Source organism: Bufo gargarizans, chromosome 8 (genome assembly GCF_014858855.1).
Source record: "Bufo gargarizans isolate SCDJY-AF-19 chromosome 8, ASM1485885v1, whole genome shotgun sequence".
Taxonomy (NCBI): Eukaryota; Metazoa; Chordata; class Amphibia; order Anura; family Bufonidae; genus Bufo; species Bufo gargarizans.
The window spans coordinates 19,491,429-19,513,113 of record NC_058087.1 but is presented as its reverse complement, the minus strand read 5'-3'; the positions used below and the strand labels follow the sequence as shown (position 1 = coordinate 19,513,113).

At 43.3% G+C, this 21,685-nt stretch overlaps 1 protein-coding gene across 5 annotated transcripts in view; it reads right to left on the bottom strand.

Moving 5' to 3' along the window:
• The window catches only part of RBMS1 (RNA binding motif single stranded interacting protein 1), a 367,960-nt gene that overhangs the window by 35,746 nt on the left and 310,529 nt on the right, over nt 1–21,685 (bottom strand). For all 5 annotated transcript variants that reach the window (XM_044302601.1, XM_044302600.1, XM_044302603.1 and 2 more), the window contains exons 5-6: nt 6,236–6,393; nt 5,939–6,018 (exon numbers count right to left, since the gene is read on the bottom strand). In XM_044302601.1, coding sequence (XP_044158536.1) covers nt 5,939–6,018; nt 6,236–6,393 — 238 coding nt within the window. The remainder of the gene's footprint in view (nt 1–5,938; nt 6,019–6,235; nt 6,394–21,685) is intronic.

Below are 21,685 nucleotides of genomic sequence, written 5' to 3'. Positions count from 1 at the left end.
AGGGTCTATTAATGGTCCTAAAGCTTTAACTAAAATAAACCAAATTATGATTTATTAGGCCACTTTCACATTAGCGTTTCCGGCATTGAGTTCCGTCCTAGGGGCTCTATACCGGAAAAGAACTGATCAGGCATATCCCCATGCATTCTGAATGGAGAGCAATCCGTTCAGGATGCATCAGGATGTCTTCAGTTCTGTAATTTTGACTGATCAGGCAAAAGAGAAAACCGTAGCATGCTACGGTTTTATCTCTGGCGGAAAAAAAAACTGAAGACTTGCCGGAATGCCGGATTTGGCATTTTTTTCCATAGGAATGTACTAGTGCCGGATCCGGCATTCAAAATACCGGATCCGTCCTTCCGGTCTGCGCATGCGCAGACCTTTAAAAATGAGAAAATAATAAATACCAAATCCATTTTGCCTGATGACACTGGAAAAACGGATCCGGTATTGCAATGCATTTTTCAGACTGGTCAGGATCCTGATCAGTCTGAAAAATGCCTGATCAGTCAGAAAAAAATGACATGCGTTTGCATACAGTTTGCCTGATCCCTGCAACGGAACTGCCTGCCGGAATCAAGCAACGCAAGTGTGAAAGTACCCTTACCGCTACTGGCCCACCTTGGGACAGTTTTTCATGTAACTTCAGTTTTTTTTCTGCAGGCTACTGGGTAATACAATTGTACAAATCTACTGGTGTGGTTTAAGGTCCTAAGGACAGTGAATTCCTACTACTGCGAACTAGAGGTACAGCCATGACAGTCAGTGAGACGAGGGGCGTAACTAATTTATAGAGCTTTAAAATGAGATGGGACCCCCACTATCTAGTGTAAAAAAAAAACGCACATTTAAACAGTAGCATAAGTAGCAATAATTAAAAGGTATGTATAATAGCACCATATATCAGAAAACCCACATTATAGCAAAAAGCCGCCATATTGTTACTCTTCACAAAAAGGTCCAATGTTCTTGCCCCCCCCATAGTAAGTGCTATGGCTATAGTTATGCCCCTGAGTAGGACACCCGATTTGTGAGAACCTTCAGTCGTCCCTTCACCATACTTAATTTATGTTTATAGCCAGCAGAAGCTTCCCTCAAACGTCGGCTTCAAAACTGTTGCACAGTCTATTAACATATCAGTCGATTCACAGTTTGTAATCATGTTAGGACACATTTTGCTAACTGATGCGAAAATAAATAAAACTTCATAATATCTTGCACCACACAAATGACGGCACTAAACAAACGCGCTCCTCTGAAGCGGTGATACATTATTCAGCATGAAAGGTGATAAATAAAAGGAGTCTTATCCTCGTCTTGCAAAAAGCAACGTGGGTGTAAAATGTTGACGTTACGGGGAAGAGGGGGGTAAGTGATTTCATAAAGCGCACATTCTCTTTGGGGCCAATTTAAAGCTTGTGACCCCGTGTCTGGGCATCCCTGTTCTCCAGCCTTTAGCTGACATCTACAGTAAGCTCCTGAAATGATCTCGCTATACCTGCTGAGCGGTGGACCGAGGGGAGCGCGCTGAAGCTCAACCTGACTTATTATTCCATGTTATCCCCTCTCGGCTCTGTGAATATACCGCAGGCTCCAGCAAGCTCATTTCCTAACAAAGGGATGGAAGAGATGATGTCTACATCCTGACCATCTCAATTACAGCTGCGCTAGATATGATGGAAACAAAACGCCACTGCAGTCTAATTAACAATGCTTCTAATGGCCGCTCAGTCATAGCCTGGTCTTACTGGCAAAAGGGTCACCTGGGAATACTGGGTCTTCAGGGTAGCATATCAGTGTATTACTGGGTTGCAGTGCAAAAAAAAAAAAGTGCTGGACCAATTTACTAAGGCTAGGCTCACTTCTGCGTTACGGTATTTTGGTAGTCCGTTCCGGCAGAGGAGCAGACTACCAGAATTACCGTATCCGGCATAGCCGGACAACATCGGCACCTGCCGTAACTATGACGACATCCCTCTGGTTTCTGGCATGAATACTGGCAAAATACCACTGCCGGAAAAGACTTGGATGTGTGTCTGTGGGGAACAATCATCGGACAGTGGGGGGGAAGGGGGGAGGGGGGGGGGGGGTGCAAACGGCAAACACTGCTTTGAATTTTCTAATCTTGGGTTACTGTATGAACTGGATAGGGTTTCCTGTGTGTGGAAACAGGACAAAGATTTATTAACATTTCAAATTTTTTTAAATATTTATTTTTTATCTTTATCTTTTTAGTTTTATTTATTTTGTTACAGAATTGCAAATGTAACTATAATGTTTCACAATCGCTCCCTTTGTCAGTGGAAATCTGTACGGCTGTTTCGGAGGCAGCTCCATAACAAAGATTATAGAAGAGCCGTCATTGGGGCCCAGGGTGTTTGTTTTGGGCCCATTCCCCATGTTTTCCATTACAGGTTATTGCCATCCAATAGGACATGGGAACAACCAGGGCTGGGGATCCTCTCTCCAAGCATCCATAGTAGCTCCATGGTCTGCCTCTATGGCAGTGACGGTGAAGCTTTTAGAGGCCACTTGGTGCCAACACGGCAATTTACCCTGAATACTACAGTCCAATATAGTATAATATCCAAGTACTTTATGATTTAGCTATAATATCCGGCCTACATTCAGTACGCTGCCTGTGCAGTTCATAGCGCGCCCTGCGCTGATGAATGGCAGGAAAAGTCTAAGGGATAGACTGGTACAACAAAGACTTTTTCCTGGGTGCGGGTGCCCACAGAGATGGCTCTGAGTTGCGCCATAGGTTTGCCACCACTGGTCTATGGTATACACACCCTTGCTGTATGGAATTTCCAGCTGAAGGCAACTGTCCTACTTATCAACCAGCCTGTAGCTTGCCAATGGATTCCTGAATGCAAACTAATGCTATACGCAGTAATGAGTAAGCAGGGAAATTCTACACATACTTGGCAACAAAAACTTTCATAAACTGCTGTCCATTATGCCCCTTTAATGGGAACGTGCCTTCAGAAAATAACCTATTGTTTAAATCATATTTGTATGTTAAACATATTTTTAAAGAGTTTTTGGTGGTTATTTTTTTTATATATATAAAAAAAAAAAAAAATCCAGTTTTCAGACTAGCCACTAAGCCTAATAGGTGATCTGTACAGATCACTTTTTGCTGAAGTTATCTACTTATCACAGGCAGGATTAGAATGACAGATATCACCTATGTAAGGTGATTTGTCAAGGCTTATCTATTCTTTCCTTGCACAATGACCTCTGCAAAGGTCTCTCTCACATAAGTAAGTGAGGTCCGTTCTCCTTGTCCATTCTATCTAAGGCCCAGGGTGGCTGCTGTAAAAAATATCTCCTGTGAAGAGCAGCTCACGTTAGGGAACTTTCACGCTAGCATTTCTATTTTCCGGTATTGAGATCAGTCATAGGGTCTCAATACCGTAAAAAAAAAAAAACGTTTCAGTTTTGTCCCCATTCATAGTCAATGGGGACAAAATGTAACCGAACAGAACGGAATGCTGCAAAATGCTGCGGTTTGCTTTCCGTCCTGGGATGTGGAGCAAGACGGACCTGTCATGACCCACAATGCAAATCAACGGGGACGCATCCATTTTCTCTGACGCAATGGAAAACGGATCCGTCCCCCATTGACTTTCAATAGAGATCACGACGGATCCGTCTTGGCTATGTTACAGATAATACAACCGGATCCGTTCATAACAGATGCATATGGTTGTATTATCATTAATGGAAGCTAAGATGGTCACTCATAAGCCATAAAAATTTTCAAACAAACAAAAAACAGGATATGTGCCGCAGTTTTCTTTTTTTACTGCCACAAAAAAATTTGGTGACTCATTCCATTTAACTTCCATTCCATTTCTAGTACTTTATATGTATTATTGTACTTTACAATTATTTACAGTAAATCAATATGTATTTATAATACTTTATTCTACAAAATCTTTAGTTTGGATTTTACGTGCAATTACTAATAGCTTTACCATACCAAAAGGCTATAAAAGTAGCTATATAAAGCTTTTATATATTCAACACACCTCACTAGGAATATACCTCAGTAAGAGGTGTGTCTGCAAATAATCGCCTGTAATTAAAACATCTGTCAGTATGACAAGGGTAACGCCAATAGTGATTCTATCAAGCCCATAAGAGTACTGTAATGATGTTGCATATCTTTTTTTTTTTTGCAAATAGCCTTCCCCCTTCCCGGTACATGCTATAATTACTGGCATACCGGGTTCTCTATCTGGGAGGTGTGCCTATTGATGTATCTGTGGTGAATCACATATAATTAAATTCATTTCTAAATCGCTCATCCTGCTGATTCACAGGCCTGAGAAATACATTAGGAAGGTGTAAGGTAATCTCTATACAGAATGAATATATATTATATATCAGAAAAGACAACTGTTATCTTCAATATCACTTGTGTCAAGCTGTTAACAATTCAGGATCTTAAATTATAAAAATTGGATTCAATATAGGGTAAAATGTTCTTTACAGCGGCCGTCTGCTATAGACATCCCCCTTTTTGCCAAAGGGGGCCCTCGATGATAAACGGCAAGGTTTCAATTCACCTGCAGCACTTTTGAATGGGAAATGAAGAATTACATTGTTTTAATTGAAATCAACAGGCTGACCATATAGTGCAGGGATGGCTAACCTGAGGCTCTCCAGCTGTTGCAAAACTACATCTCCCAGCATGCTCAGACTGCCTACAGCTATCAGTCTACAGCAGGGCATGGTGGGAGTTGTAGTTTTACAACAGGTGGAGAGCCGCAGGTTGGCCATGCCTGATATAGCGCATGGACATATCGAGTCCTCCAGAGCAAGATGCTTTCCTTGTCATTGCCCTCCTAAACGGGTCACCGATGTGCGATGCAGAGCTGGTACAGGCAGGAGCAGCTATGTCAGCTATGTGTGCTCTCCTGCCCGTACAGCACTCGCTGCATTGCATATTGTAGAAATCAGGATTCTGTATGCACCGCAGTGAACATCACTACAGAAATTTGGAGGCCTGTTTTGCTAGAAAAACAATAAACAAAACTAATAAATATTTTTCTGTAATATATTTTAAGTTTAGGTACACTATGGGAGAGATTTATCAAAGGCTGGCTGCCGGAGGATGTACCTAATTTATGATGAGGCGCACTTATATTGTCATCTCCTCATTCTTAAAGGCTTATGTCTAGCAGGTAAGATATGGGGGACAGACAGACTACACAAAGTTTGCTTGCAGTCTGTTACTATGGAAACATATATTTTAATTTAGGATTCTTTGCAAAGATGATTCATAGGAGCAATAAAAATGATTGTGAACATGTGCATACCCTATAAAGGGGTACTGCGGTTTTGTGATATTGATGACATCCATCAGATCGTTGGGGGTCCGACTCTCAGCACCTCTGTTAATTGGCTGTTTGTAGGGGATGCGGAACTGGGGCAAGAGCTGCGATCTCTTCAGCATTTACCTGCATGCCGCCTGCAACATAGTGGGACAGACAGCTGTAATTACACTGTGCAGTCACTACCATGTAGACGGTGTGCAAATATACACTGAAGAGGACGCAGCTCTTCTACTGGCGCTGCAGCCCCTTCAAACAGCTGATCGGCGGGGTTGCCGAGAGTCAGAACCTCACCAAACTGAAATGTATGACCGATCCTGAGGATATGTCATCAATTTCATTAAACTGTGGAATACCTCTTTAAGAGCAAACCACAACTCTCATCTAGATATTATCACTACCAACTGTTTTATTCTTACAAGGATGCAGAGATATGCAACATCTACAGACATGGATCTGTATGGGGGAAGGCGATCTCATTTTTAAAACAAAACAGACTGTGAACAAATTCCGTTTAGTTCAGCTATTTCATGTGCTAGCCTCTTAAAAGCTGAGCCGCTGAAACAACATTATTGATGGAGAATACAAACCTGATACACCGGGAAGTGTCTTGATAAACTTTCCATTAAAATGATTGATGACGGCTTCACATTTCTCTGTCGATTCCATCCTGCAGGTAAAGAAAAGGCAAACTAATATCAAACCGTGAAACCAAAAGAAGGAGGAAAAAATGTGAAATATAACATCTGCTTGTCAAGTACGGCTCCTAATGAGATTGTAATCGATACTCTGACCATGAACGCTCAGCACATACTGAAATATATACTTTGTGTATTTTTTTTTCTATGCAGTTTTCTTTTGTTTTGCCACAATTCATGCAGTCTCACCTTGCAAATCCAACCCCACGGCTGGTACCACTGGAATCGCGGAGTATCCTTGTAGAGATAACCTGTCCGAATGGCTTCAGCATATTTTCAAGCTCTTGTTCGTCCATTGATAGAGGCAAGTTGGATATATACAAGTTTGTTGGGTCTTGCTCTTGTTGCTAAACCAAGAAAAAGACAGAGGCACTGAATTAAATTTGTACTTGGAAAAATAACCTTTCGAACAGGATCAGCTACGTTTCTTAATTCGAATCTGCTCAAATAATTTTGCAAGAATATACCGACCAGTGGTCTGCACAGGAGATTGTAAAGATTAAACTGGGCCCTTTATTATGGCGTTGGGTTTTGCCACCCAGGACAAAAGGGCCCAGTGTCCGTTTACCCCTTAATGACCCATGTGACAATTTTTCACGTCATCGTTTGCAAACAATGCAGCTCCTCTGCAGAGCGGGAGTCCTGCACAGGCCCCCAATAGCAAATGGGGGTGATCAAGTCCCCCCTCCCTCTATATGTAATATAACCTAAATAGGACATTTTTTTTTTAAAGGCAAAGAGCAATACAATTATTTATCATTCACAAAATATATTGTGGAAAATAATTTCCAAAATGCAGGTCATAGACAGAAGAATATATTGGCAGCAAATATGTATCGACGTTTGAACATCTAAGATTCGCTTCTGAACTGTTGCTTTATCAGCCATGACATCCAGGTCACAACTTAGATCCGGTATATGGAATTCGCAGCATGTAAGTCAGTTCTATTTTAAGGAGGTAAACGTTGCTTCGAGACTAGACATACCCGCATGTGAACATGATCTCTAACCGCGCAGCAGGTCCGGGGAGTTTGTGTCACTGGACTCGGCCCTGTTTAGACTACGGATACCGTACAGGTATTGAAACACTGTGCAAGATAATAATGGAGGGAATTTATTAAAACCATTGCGCTGGAAAAGTCGATGATTTGTTCAAAGCAACCCGATTCCAGCCCATTGGAAAATAATAAAATAATAATAATAATAAAAATTTGCCTGGGTCCTTTAGACAAAAATTCCACTGGTCTAGTTTGAACCTTGTTCTACGATCACTGACCAAGTCAAAGTCGTACTCTAGTACGGTCAATCAAAGTAGGGGGGTTCAGGCGTCACCTAGTGGTGCTCGTACTGAGAAAGCCTGGCTCCTGGTGCTCGAAATTGCCTTCCAGTAAAGGAATAAAAGTACGATTTTTATCAACAACCGTGGGGTCAACAGTAAGGAGAAAAGTATTATTTTAAACTGCAGGATCACCCCTACCAGGCTATGTCCTTGGTTTAATAGGAGTGATCTGGTGACAGAACCGCTTTATTACAAGTCAAATTATAAGACCCGGCATGAAGCAAACGGTTTGCACAAGTCCAGGGCAATATTCCCTTTACTTTCAGTGTTTATTTTGCCCTCAAAACTTGAATGGCATTTCAAATATTTGGACTTGTGAAATGTTTTCTGCTGGTATACATTTTCTAATTCTCAGTTTTTTACAACTATTTAGGTCATTGCAAATACCAGAGGAAAAAATAAATAAATAAAGGATTTACACACAATTTTCTACTGTATAGAAAGCGAATGACCTGAAAAAAGAGCAGGAGAGAAATTCCCTGGTACTTTACTGTCACTGCATTTGTATGTCGCTGTCTGGGTCCTCCACTGCCGTAACTGAATGACTTAACCGAAATTTCCGTCATCTTTATACATCAAAGGGGTCTTAAAATGCCAAAATAACAAACAATGAATTCATTTCTGTACCTTGAAAAGTAGATTTGGGGTTTACAACAACAACAAACTCATGGCCACGGCCGCCAACTGCGACGTGACCTGACCGAGCACTGACCAAGATCTCATGTTTGTTTTAGTAAATATTTAGTAAAAACTATTCTGTAACATCTCTTCTTTGATCTCTGCACTGTTGCTCTGTTATTCCTCTTTGGCACTTTCCCAAATTGGTAACACCCATCTGGACCTTCACTGCAAACTGGCTAGAAACTCATTCATAACTTCTATGAGGAATAATAAGGGAATGGGACAACATAGGGTCATAAGAACAGATGCTCCAGAATTGCTGTGGGGGATGCAATGAGTTACTAAAACAGACATTTAGAGGAGTTGTCTCATCTGAGACAATGGGGTCATATCTCCTAATGAAGTGGAAGAGGGCGCACTGTGCACGCTCAGCTGCCCTCCATTCATTTCTATGGGGCCACTGAAAATAGCAGAGCACTGGCTCAGCTATTTCGGTCAGGCCCATAGAAGTGAATGGGAGCGGGGGGCCGGACCGGAGTCCTCCAGCCATCACTTTGGCTCGCTCTGTTCTCGATATAAAAGTGGGACCTGCACCTATCAGACAATGGGGGCATATCCTAGCAATATGCCCCCATTGTCTCACATGAGATACCCCTTTAAGAGGAGGTGACAGCTCCTCTTTATAGCTGGAGCACATAGAGAGGATAAAGGCAGCCATACAGGTGATATGTTATTTTCAACGGCACCAAGTGTGAACCTACATGAGTAAGAACACACCGTCCCAGAGAATAAAGATCCCATTTGCACTTTGAATTATTACTGAATGTTTTATTGATGGGAAGCTCAGTCTGCAGCTCATAGGAGGGGGGATTTTTTTCTTTAATCGCATGTGATATTTCAGCGGCAGGAGTCGGCAGAACATAGACATGAAAATGGGACTGTTTGAATTTCTTGATATACGATCCTTGTCATTTCAAGACGAAGCAGAAAACCTCAAGGGAGAAAAAAATTACATTTAAACTGCAAGTCCCTTACAAAAAAAACCTATTTGTCCAGTAGTAAAGTAAAAGCGGAGCCCTTTTCCCATGTGCAAGTGATAATGTGACAGTGAGGGATAATTAGCCTCATCCATGCTGCAAATATCCCTTTGTGTAGAGTGGTCCAGGCACATTTCACTGTATGAGGGCAGCGACGTATAGGAAAATACACTGTATTAGATGAAATTTATAAATTTGCTATTAGTGCCAAAACCTACTGAAACAACCTAAATGTCTACCCTGTAACTCCGTTTTGATTATTCTGGTATGTTCTGCTGATTACTTTCCAAATATATCTTTATAGAGGTCAGCGCTCCAGTTCTCCGGCACAGATATCCCGGTCGTCTAGAGTCTCCCCGAGGGGGAGCTTACTGCCTACTGTTAATACATTCAACTCAATCTTAAAAAACAGTATTCAGTAAGCTCCCCCTAGAGGTGGCTGCAGGTAGTCAATTAGATCATTGAAAGGGATTGTTCATCACTCCCAAATTTTTAGTGAAATGTTCAGAATGGTGTAAAAAAAAAAAATAAAAAAAAAAAAATAATCAAAATTGAGATTCGATACTCGTCTTATGGATTCTCCTCTGCTGCAGTTCTGACGATTACCAGGTCCCCTTTGGTCTCCACACACAAGAAGTGGCAGAAGATGACCATTGCAGCCATTCAGTGGTCACATGCTACTTGGGGGGGGGGCACATCACATCACTGCTGAGGCCAATGAATGGCTGCAGTAGCAGTGCATGTAATGATAGATAGGACGTCACACTTCTGGTCCACAGGGGACCAGAGAAAGGGGGTCTGGACAATGGAGTGCTGATGACTAGGTCAGTGGCTTTATGTCTTTAGCCAGAGCGGATTCGGGCACATCACTTGTAGTGGGGTTGGTGGCAGGTAGGGAATGTGACTGGGGCGATACACCTGTCAAACCGTAACGCAGGTGTCCTCGGGCAGGACAGAAACCACCTGTGAAGCAGAACTGGAAAGCAAGGTGCAAAAGGGGAGAACCTCTTGGCTGCTTGACCTGTGACTTGAGATGCCACCTACTATTGGCAAGAATCCAGTCCATCAATCTCCATTACAATCATTCAGTAAGGATGAGATAATAATAGGTTTAGATGAGAACACAACCAGCACAAATAATCATAAAGGAAGCCATGGCATTTGCTGCATCTCATTGACCTCCTGATCTATCAGACTCTATGATGCTTCCATATTGAAGGTAAGTCCACTGTCCAGCAGCTGGGCTCGCGAGTCCACTATTAGGGCACTTTCACACTAGCGTTTTTCTTTTCCGGCATTTAGTTCCGTCCTAGGGGCTCTATACCGGAAAAGAACTGATCATTTTTATCCCCGTGCATCCTGAATGGAGAGCAATCCGTTCAGGATGCATCAGTTCAGTCTTTTTGCCTTTCCAAAATTCTGAAACACTTGCCGGAATCCGGCATTTTTTTCCCATTAAAAAAACATTAATGCCGAATGTTCCGGCATCACGGTCTGCGCATGCTCAGACTGCAAAAAATTAGAAAAAATAAACACCGGATCCGTTTTTTCCAGATGACGCCGGAGAAACTGATCCGGCATTTCAATGTATTTGTCATACGGATCAGGAGGCCATCAGTTTTCATACGTTTTGACAGATCCGGCGACAGAACTGCCTGCCAGAATCCTCTGCCGCAAGTGGGAAAGTACCCTTGCGTTCATATAAGTAGGGATGTGGCTATATACATATATAAAGTGGACAATGTAAAAGAGTAGATCCTAGAAATAAGTCAAGTAAAATGCAGCAACAAAAAACGGGAAAAAAGCAGTGCCTTGGCCATTAGTTACTGTTAATGTCTCATCCCACGTTCTCCCAGCTAACAGCCGGGTCCACCACATAGTGGGTGTATTCTGAAGAAATAGCAGGGAACGGAGAACGAAGAAAAAAAAAAAAAAAAGAGGCGATTGGGCTCAGTTCATGCTCCGCTTCAAGAGCGTTCCCTCCCTCCCGCCTTCACTTTGAAGTTTTAAAGTGTTAAACTTTGTATGGAGGCATTTCAAAGAGCTGGCTTTGAACCCCTGCCAGGGTGGGAGCCAAGCCACGAAAACACCGACCTGCGGGGGGAGTCTCACCTCCGGAAAACATGCAAGGATTTAAAGGGCCTGACTCATTTCTCGTACACTATTACTAAAACATTCCGGACCCCACACCCTTAAAGTAAAAAATAAATAAAAATGTATTCAGTAGAACATAAAGAGGGAAAACTCTTTCCAGGACGTTCAAAAATGAATGACTTACAACCGCTGCAAAACATGGATCAATTCAGGCCACTGAGCTGAGATTTAAAGGGGTTGGCTGACCATAAGGACTTATAGGCATCTGATCGGTGGGGCTCCGTATGCTGAAACCCCCACCCATCACAAGAATGTGGTCCTGGAGTAAGCAAAGCAATTTGTTTTTACTAATAACTCTGCATTGTTTCGCTCCTCTGTTATTCCTCCTGCAAATGCAGCACTAAACTGACAAGTGGATGTTACCATTCCTTGTCAATGGGACGTCACCGACATTGTTCAATCATTAGTGACAGTTGTACCCTGTTAACAAGGGTAATGCCTTCATACACTTCCAGGAGGAATAAGGCTACATGCACATGACCGTATGTGTTTTGCGGTCCACAAATTGCGGATCCGCCCAAAAAAAAACAACGGATGACGTCCCGTATGGCATCCGTGTTTTTTTGCGGATCCATTGTAATAATGGCTATCCTTGTCCGCAAACTAGAAAAAAAAAATAGGACATGCACTATTTTTTTTGCGGAGCAACGGAACGGACATACTGATGCGGACAGCACACGGTGTGCTGTCCGTGTTTTTTGCGGACCCATTGAAATGAATGGGTCTGCATCTTATCCGCAAAAACAAAACAAAAACTGATCGGACACGGAAACAAAATACGGTCGTGTGCATGAGGCCTAACAGAGGAGTGGCACAATGTAAAGTCCTACGAATCAGATCGATGGGGGTCCAACTGTGCCAATCAGCTGCCTGAAGAGACTCCAGCGCTCTGTATGACGTGGCCTCTTCCTAGGCCAGTGACATCACATTCATCGGTCACATGGCCTAGACGCAGCTAAGTGCCGTTTAAGTGAATGGTGCCGAGCTGCAATACCAAACACAGCCACTATACAATGGATGGCGCTGTGCATGGTAAGCTGCATGGAGGACACGGTGCTCATCAGCCTCTACCAGAATCTGATCAGAACAGATGCCAATGAGCCAGACCCCCACCGATCAGATACTGATGAGCTATCCTGAGGACAGATCATCAGTATTAAAACAGTCGGAGAACTCCTGTAGGTGATTTACTAAAAAATACTTATTCGGAATCTCTGCTGGACCCACCTAAATGACATCAAATCCATGTGGCTAAAGCAATTTGATGAGGAAAACATATTCCCCACGACCATACTGTTTACATTTGACCACAAAGTGTTTCCAGCAGGGGGCAGTATATATTTAAGTGACTTGCATAACGCAACACTGCTATGTACAACCTCAATGCTGCGTGGCGTCTATGAAATTCTGCAGATCCTGCCTGCCCTGATTATGCAATGTTCAAAGCGTTACTAACTTTCTATGTCTCACCATTACTGGACGTTCTCAAAATGGACAACAGACGAGACAAAATTAGAACTTTTTACGAATTTCTATTGGTAAATCCACGGACAAACATGATGATCTGATTCATCCCAGCCTGAAGTGCCTGTCATCGGGGGAAAATAGATCATACTGGAGTGCACAGCGCACATTAAGAACATCTATTTTAGTTTGGGTGCCTCTTTAAATAGATTTTTAATTTTTTTTGCAGAATTTCCCTGCTAACCTGCAGGTATGAAGACAAAACACACGGCACTGACGATGCCCCCATGGTGGCTGGTATTTGATTTCATGAATTTTCTACATATTTATCATAGAAAAGCTTCCACGTGGTATCAAATACCATCTAAGAATAGACATCAGTGCACAATGCGCAGATAAACCCGCCACCATGTGCAAATAGATAGAACTGGACATTAACCATTGTATTTTACACTCCTTCTAATGCATTTATAATTGGGATCATTATGGTGTACCTGATCTCCCCTGCCCCATCCGACATCGCCTGGGGCTCTACGTCAGGTGAGTATCATACACAAGTTCTATTCTAAGTGACAGACCCCGTGCAGGATACTCCCCCGACCGGGCTTTGTAAGGCTGCCTCTGTGTGTATCTTTGTCTTTTCACGGCCGATGTCAGATTGGACAATAGGGTATCCGCGAATGCGCACTTTAATCTAAAACTGCTAAAAATCCACAAGAAACCAAAACTATCCTAGCAAATCATCCCTTCATTACCGTCTTTCCCTTCTTTTCTATTACAACTAAGGGCTCGTTCACACGAACGTGTGCTGCCCGTTGCCGTATTGCGCACCGCATTTGCGGATCAATGGGTCCGCAAATCCGGAACACTACGGAGTGCTTTCTGGGGTTCCGTTCCGTGCCTCCGCACCACAAAAAGATATAACATGTTCTATCTTTTTGCGGGAACGGCGGGATCGCGGACCCATTCAAGTGAATGGGTCCACGATCCCCATGCGGCTGGGCCACCGTCAGTGCCCGTGCATTGCGGACCGCATTTTGCGGTCCACAGCACGAGCACGGGCTTCACACGGTCGTGTGAACAAGCCCTAAAACTTAGAAATCCTCTCCGGGTGTCCCAGCAGATCAGTGATGTCCCCCCTTCTCCTCCTCACCGTCATGGTTTTGGTTGTAAAACAAGTGGCTGGAGCAGGAGCCTCCCTGCTGGGCCCGGTCTGCAGAATGACAAAATAATTGTTAGGCCCTCCCCCATAAAAATGTCTCTCAGTGAGCGGATGTGTCTACCTTGTTTCTCAAGATGGAATACGCAGAGAATGTTAGCTTTAGGCCTCATGCACATGACCGTTGTTTGTTTCCACGTCCATTCCGCCGATTTTAGCGTTTCAGATGCGGACCCATTCATTTCTATGGAGCCGTTGAAAATGCGGATAGTCCACCGTTTGCCATTCGCGTCTGTGGTTCCAGTTCGTCAAAAAAAATATAACCTGTCCCATTCTTGTCCGCGAAAAACGGATCGCTGACCTATTCAAGTCAATGGGACCGCTAAAAAATGCGGAGGCACACCCGATTGTCATCCGTGTCCGTTTTATTCCTATCATTTGCATGGCAAACCTGTCTTTTTTTCTTCCTTTTTTTTCTGGTGGTCCTCCAAAAAAAACGGAAGACGCACGGAAACACAACAAAAACAACGGAACCCCATTTTGCGGAATGGAAAACAACAACAGTCGTGTGCATGAGCCATTTTTGTCTAAGATATACTATAAAATTTCTAATATTCACCTGTACTACGATGGGCCTAACTTAGATCAGCTACTTGTTTGCCAGACTGGTCAAACACTGAAGGAACAAATTATATAAATAACTCTTTAAGCAATCTACAACAGGCCTCAGGCACGTGACCATTAGACGGCCCTGCACAAGTTCAGGGTGGTGGGTAGTAATGCAACGTTAATGTGTTGTATGTCCATATAAAGGTGTTTTACCTGTGCACTCTTTTCCTAATAGATGTGAACGGTTTTTCAGAAGTTGCACAGGTGACACAAAGTTGTATAAAAATCTCCATACTGTTACGATAAGAGTACTAAATAGGCTTATCGAAGCTTATCAAGTGTCCCTCTTGTGTGTCCACCACCCCCCCCCTTCCCCCAAGCAGTCAACAGTGATCTGTGGGGGGACCTGAAGGTAAGAGCTCAATTTTTCTGCAGCGCCACCACAAGGAAAATTAAGTATTACACAATGTCCTCTCATAACAACAAATTATGAAATACAGGACAGGCCAAGTGTGAGAGACTCTCTTAGCAGCCGTTCTCCAGAATATAGATCTTGAACAGGGGATCTGCAATTAAAATGGTTGTCCTAGATATTAATATTCATGGCCCATCCTCAGGATAGGACATCAATATCAGATCAGCGGGGGTCCAACTCCCAGCACCCCTGCCGATCAGGGGTTTGGAGAGACCGTTGTGGTCTAGTGATCGCTGCAGCCTCTTTCTAGACCTGTGACGTCACTTTCATCAGTCCCATGACCTAGGCAAAGCTCAGCTTAAGTGAATTGGGGCTAAGCTGCCATACCAAACATAGCCTCTATACTATGGACAGTGCTGAGCTTGGTCAGCTACAAGGAGGCCTCAGCACAGAGGAGCGCTGCTGCCTCCTCAAACAGCTGATCGGCAGGGGTGGCGGGAGTCTGAGGATAAGTCATCAATATTAAACGCCCCAAAAAAACCTCTTTGACTCCCTAATGGGGTGAATAAAAATAGTTTCTGAACAGGACAACCCCTTTATACTGGAAAAGATGTAACGTAAGGAATACCATATGCAACTGACGTAGTACAGGATGAGCATGATAAATGTTATACAGCTTACGGCGCTCCCTAAAATAATGCGAGAACGAAAAAAATCCCAGACCCAAAACAGTTGTTTTCATCATTTTTTCAAAATAAGAAGCGGCTCTGGTGAACACACTGAGGAGGAACAAACATGTTTAAAAAATCCTCCGTCATCTGAAAGAAATTAACCAAAATTCCCTGTGTGTGTGGAATGGTTTCTAAAACGCAGGGAAAAAGGAGGGGAAAAAAAAAAAAAAGGGACTTGATACAACTGCAAAACATCTCCTTCCTCTTGCTCGAAGTAGGGTCACCAGCAGCAGATCACTACCAGCCCTGCTGCCCGTGCCAACAATCTCTGGGAAGATACAGACAAGATAAGAGACGTGTCTGCTGCTCTCACCGAAAAAATATGCTTCACCTTTAAACGGATCTGCTTCTCATTTATTTGTTAGCGATAGTCTACATATGAAAAATAATATCACTGCGCTGCTTGGTGGCGAAATATTCACATTGTGCAATCGTTTAAATCAGTTAACCAATTCAATTTATCATATAAATGTCTACGTAAATGGTGATTATGGCCCCTCGATATTCATTAGCAGCTGAAGCTGAGCCTTGGCCGAAAACCCCGACTCTGTCGTTAGGAAATTCACTGTTAAACCAGATGCAATGCCTTGTAGGGCTAGCTTAGCTGAATGTAATGATACCTTTCAGTTGCTTCATTTTAGAGAAAAAGTACATTTAATCCATATGCAAATACGCATAGGGCAGGGGTGCACCACCAATGAGGCCAGGTGAGGCGATTGTCTCGGGCAGCACCAGGTAGGGGCAAGGGGGGGACAGCGGAAGGGTGAAACAGAGTGGCTTGGGCCTGGGGAAAATGCGGTGGTCAAAAGAGCCTTAAAAGAGTTATCCCATGAATAATGTAAAACATGAAAATCTCTTTCTAACAAAGCTAGAACCAGCCCTGTACCTCACATGGATCCAGAGATCTCCCCAGTCATTGCTCTGCTAGATTTATATCAAGCTGACAGCTCAAGGGGGGTGTCTTTTCTGCTGCAGCTCAGGGTGTGTGTCTCAGATCTCCCTATAACAGCTCAGGGGGTGTATCCATGCTCCACCTATCACAGCTCAGGGGGCGTGTCCATGCTCTACCTATCACAGCTCAGAAGGAAGTTGAAGGATGAAACTGAGCATGTGCGGCCATCTCGGTGAGCAGGTCAAAGAAATGAGAAATGAAGTGGCACTATACAGATACATTTTGTTGAATAACTCAGTGGCTATACAAAATGTTTAATGCAATTACAAAAGTATTCAGATCCAGGTGCTGGTTTGAAAACTGTAAAATATTTTTCGTGGGACAACCCCTTTAATGTTCAGAAACCATCTCAGTCTAGTAGAACCGTAAGTAGAAAAGGAGAGGAGGGGGATGCAGCTGCAGTTTCTTATTCTGTTTTTTAATGGAAAAGCATAAGGGGAGACTGAGCATCGTGGGAGAGCAAGATGGGACAGCTACAGATTGGAGGGGGGCAGTATTATCAAACATGTCTAATCTGTGGTTCTTTCCAGGCAATAAGCATCCTCAGAAGTGCATGGGAACCACGTATCTCTCCCATATCACTGTATTACACCAACAGATTATCTGACCAATCATTGGTCAGATGGCCAATTACACACCAACTACTGGTCTGATTGGACAGAAATTGGTCAGATAATCTGTTGGTGTAACACAGCCCTAATTGAAACAGACAGACACACTCAGCCAATTAGGGAATGTAGATTAAAAGGGATGTTTCATCAGAAAAACAACCTATTATTTAAATCATGCTTTTATGATAAACATATTTTATTAGATTTTTTGGCAAGCTTTCTTTTAAATTTTCATGTCACGTCCCGATATTTAAAAAAAAACATCCTGCACACACTGGCCACTAAGCCTAAAATACGTTAAGGGTACTTTCACACTTGCGGCAGGACGGATCCGACAGGCTGTTCACCCTGTCGGATCCGTCCTGCGGCTATTTCGCCGTGCCGCCGCTCCCTCCTCATTGACTATACTGGGGACGGGGGCGGAGCTCTAGCGCAGCTTGGCGAAAGGACGCCGGACTAAAATTACTGCATGTCAGGCTTTTTAGTCCGGCGGCTTTCGCCGTGCACCACCGTGCTGCGCCGGAGCTCCGCCCCGTCCCCATTATAGTCAATGGGGACAGAGCGGCGCTCCGGCGGCACGGCGAAATAGCCGCAGGACGGATCCGACAGGGTGAACAGCCTGTCGGATCCGTCCTGCCGCAAGTGTGAAAGTAGCCTAAGACGTCCTGTATTTTGAGAGCAGCTACATGGGCTGTAGACACCATGTACAGGAGCTGACCCCATCTGACCTCTATGGGAGAGTTTTCTAGGTATGCTCTGTGGTTTGTGCAGAGGTCAGGAGGGAGACAATAAGCTGTGATATAACCTATTGCGACTGGTGGATCCTTGTTATCTATACAGAGGTGTTACTTGTCACTGTAATTCTGCCTGTAATGATAATAAGATAACTACTGAACAAAACAGAAAATCAAGACCTATTAGGTCTAGTGGCCAGATTGAAAATTAACGAATTATACACATTTTTATTAAATATGGATAGCGACATGAAAAAAATAAATAAAAAAACTGTTTTAAATGTTATTTATTTACATAAAACGTTATATAAACAGTAGGTCTTTATCTTATTTGCTTATCAATTAAGGGATGTTTTTACATTCCCACCAAATACAATGCTATATTCTGGAAGAACAATCATATTGCATAACAAAGTACTCAACTGAATTCTCACTGGGAAGTTGTTCCTCCGGCCAAATCGCTAAACTGAATGTTGTGTCTAATCGAAATGTTTACTGACCACTGGTTCCCAGGACTTAAGCTGCCAATGGCAACAAAAATGTTTTACACAATGTAAATTATTTATAAGGGATAACCATAAATGCAGCAATCACAAAAAGCAAAAAAAGGAAATAAAATATAAAGCATTTTGATGAAATAAAGTGGGTAACAGCTCGATGACTGTCTGCGTGGTACTATATTAATTGAGGGCCCACCTCCATTTTTAGACACAAAAGGGGGTATGGTTTTCCATTCAGAAATCTACAACATTGGGACTACTGGTGTTCTCTTATGGAAAGGAGGGCACTACTGGCCTCCTCGGATGTCGGGCCTGCGTACGACTTCACCACCTATAGTTCCACCCCTGCTTAGTGGGGAAAAAGCTTATTAGAACAATAATGTTTAGAGATTTTCCTAGGCACCACAGGAGGCAGATAAGGCTTAGGCTTTACTGTGCATTACCAGCCACGTGTAATGGTAGGAGTTATCATGGAGGATTCAGTCACGCAATGATCTCTGACAATTTGTTCTGTAACAGACTCATTTGTAGTTGTGAAATAATAGTACTTTTGTACTTGAAAGGTGCTGCACAGAGTAGTTTTTTTCTTCTTTTCTGTTTATCAGGCAATTACTTTGAAGCTGCTCTTTGAAGCGACATTCACCGTATATAATGAGAAGCTGCTTTGTACATGTACATCTGTTGACTTATTTATGATGGCGAGTACCAGCAGCTTCCAAAATACATTGAATTCCACTAAAGCTGGAGATCTAAGGGCATATGTCTGGTTGTTGGGTCCAGCTCATCCTCAAACCTCCCTTTTTTTTTACCATTTATGATATCTGAGAGATTTCACAATTGGTACATGAACAGTGGCCACCTGCCCACTGACATCCTTCATTATGTTCCCCATACACAGTCTAAAGCTGGCCACAAATAAGGACCTTGTATGGTGGTCGCACCACAATGGTCCAACGTCCCTCTACAATATCCGTTTTCAGGGATCATTACACAAGGTTATTCTCGTCAAAAGGAATTGTGCTTGAAAAGTTTTCATCATTGGACTGTCCAATGGATGGGCCATCACTTCTAACTTTGGGCTACTTTTAAGCCCTGCTTCAATAGGACACAGCTATTACCAGTGGATCCAGTTTAGGCTACTTTCACACTTGCGTTCGGAGCGGATCCGTCTGGTATCTGCACAGACGGATCCGCTCCTATAATGCAAACGATGGTATCCGTTTAGAACGGATCCGTCTGCATTATATTTCAGAAAAAAATCTAAGTCTAATTGTTAGACGGATCCGTCCTGACTTTGCATTGAAAGTCAATGGGGGACGGATCCGTTGGAAATTGCACCATATTGTGTCAACGTCAAACGGATCCGTCCCCATTGATTTGCATTGTAAGTCTGGACGGATCTGTTTGGCTCCACACGGCCAGGCGGACACGGAAACGCTGCAAGCAGCGTTCTGGTGTCCGCCTGCTGGGCAGAACGGAGGCGAAACTGAGCCATACTGAGCAGATCCTTATCCACTCAGAATGCATTAGGGCTGTACGGATCCGTTCGGGGCTCCGCTTGTGAGAGCCTTCAAACGGAACCCCGAACCCAAGTGTGAAAGTAGCCTTAGCTGCATTGTCCCTTGACAGCCTGATGCAGCCCGGACTGGTCATAGACCCTACAAGGAAATTTCCCAGTGGGCCAATGCCGAGCGGGCTGCCGAAGCCTTCCTCATGACCGCCAACCAGGTACATAAAGATCTGATGCTCTTGGCATTAACGTAGGATCATCAGGCACCTATGCACCTGGCCAGCGGCCACAGGTGTCCTTCTGAATTCAACTGTATTGTTGTCCTCAGGCCGATGATAAGTTTCTGTGGCGCAGGCGGCAGTATTTTGTAATAGACTGTGGTACTTGGTTCTGCTGGGGCGGTATTTTGTTCTGCCCTACAGGATTGCTGGCCCCTGCCTATAACTTTTAGATTTTTTTCCAGGGCGACTAAGTTCCCAGTCTGCCCGTTTGTAGAACCAGCTATAGTAGTTAGCTGCCTAATAACGTTCCTGAAAAAACAGTAGTTCCCTTTAACTTTTTATTTTTGTAAAATAGTTGCAGTACCTAAAAAGAGGGAAGTGATTGCATATCCTTCTATCGCCCTAATACCGTCATACAGGAAATGCTGATATGTGCAAACATCGATGATTTAAGGGAAAATACATCAACTCGTATTCTGGAAGTGAAACCACTATATAAAGAATTTTTAAAAGCCCTCATTCACAGACACATGATCTAGACAAAAATTAGATTTTTCTCCCAAATTAGCCAAATTCAAGATGTAAGTTACTTTTTTTCCCCCAAAACCTCCCATACACAATGACCGATCAATGTCTAGATCAGCAGATTAATATGTATGGGGGCCCCTCCTGGCTCTGCTCGAAGGCAGATGTCAGAAGAAATAAAAATGACGCACACTGAATATCAATATGTCTGATTCTTCGTTCTGCTGGATGTGTCTGGCAGCAGCTTGTCTCTTCCAAGCCAAGAGTGCATGTTTATGGAGATATCAGGGGAGAAAGTTATTTCTTACATGTATGGCCAGCAATATTACTTCACAGCATCAAGTAATGTGATAATAAACACAGCCTATGGACAATGGGTGGTGCTGTATCGAAAAACAAAAAACCCACTAAAAAACAACAACCTTTTTCTGATCTTGGAAGCCCCTTGGGGAAAGCCTCAGTTAGGCTTATTTCACATCAATGTTATTAGTTCCGGCAGAGAACATTATAGTCAATAGGGTCAGTGGGCATCCAGCATTATTAGTTCCAGCAGGCTGTTCTGGCAGATACCAGTATTGATATCTGCCAGAACAGCCTGCCGGAACTAATAATGCTAATATAAAACTAGCCGGGCATTTCCCCTGCTGTGGAGAGAATGTAGTTTTACTTGACCGCCATCCAGATGAATGGTCACCCATATAAAACAAGTCTGCTCTGAGGTCTAGCTTGCAGATGGGGTCCCAATCAGGGGATGGCTATCTTCACCCCTTTAATAGTCTAGGTTCTACTCTTAAGTCAAGAAAGCAAGATCCCTTGCAGATAGCATAGCTCCCATTTACCCTCGTGCCAAGATCCAATCCCACTGTAGCCAAAAAAGATGTATGGGGAAGCGGGATGTGAGATTCCATGAGATGCTAAGAGGAATCAAGATCGCAGCGCAAAAATGTTGGGGGGGGGGGGGGGGACGACGACGACTCACATCCACATAAGTGACCTGGAAACAATGATCTAGTTTGACCAAACATGGACAACTGACCACACAAGCCCCAAGTTGCTT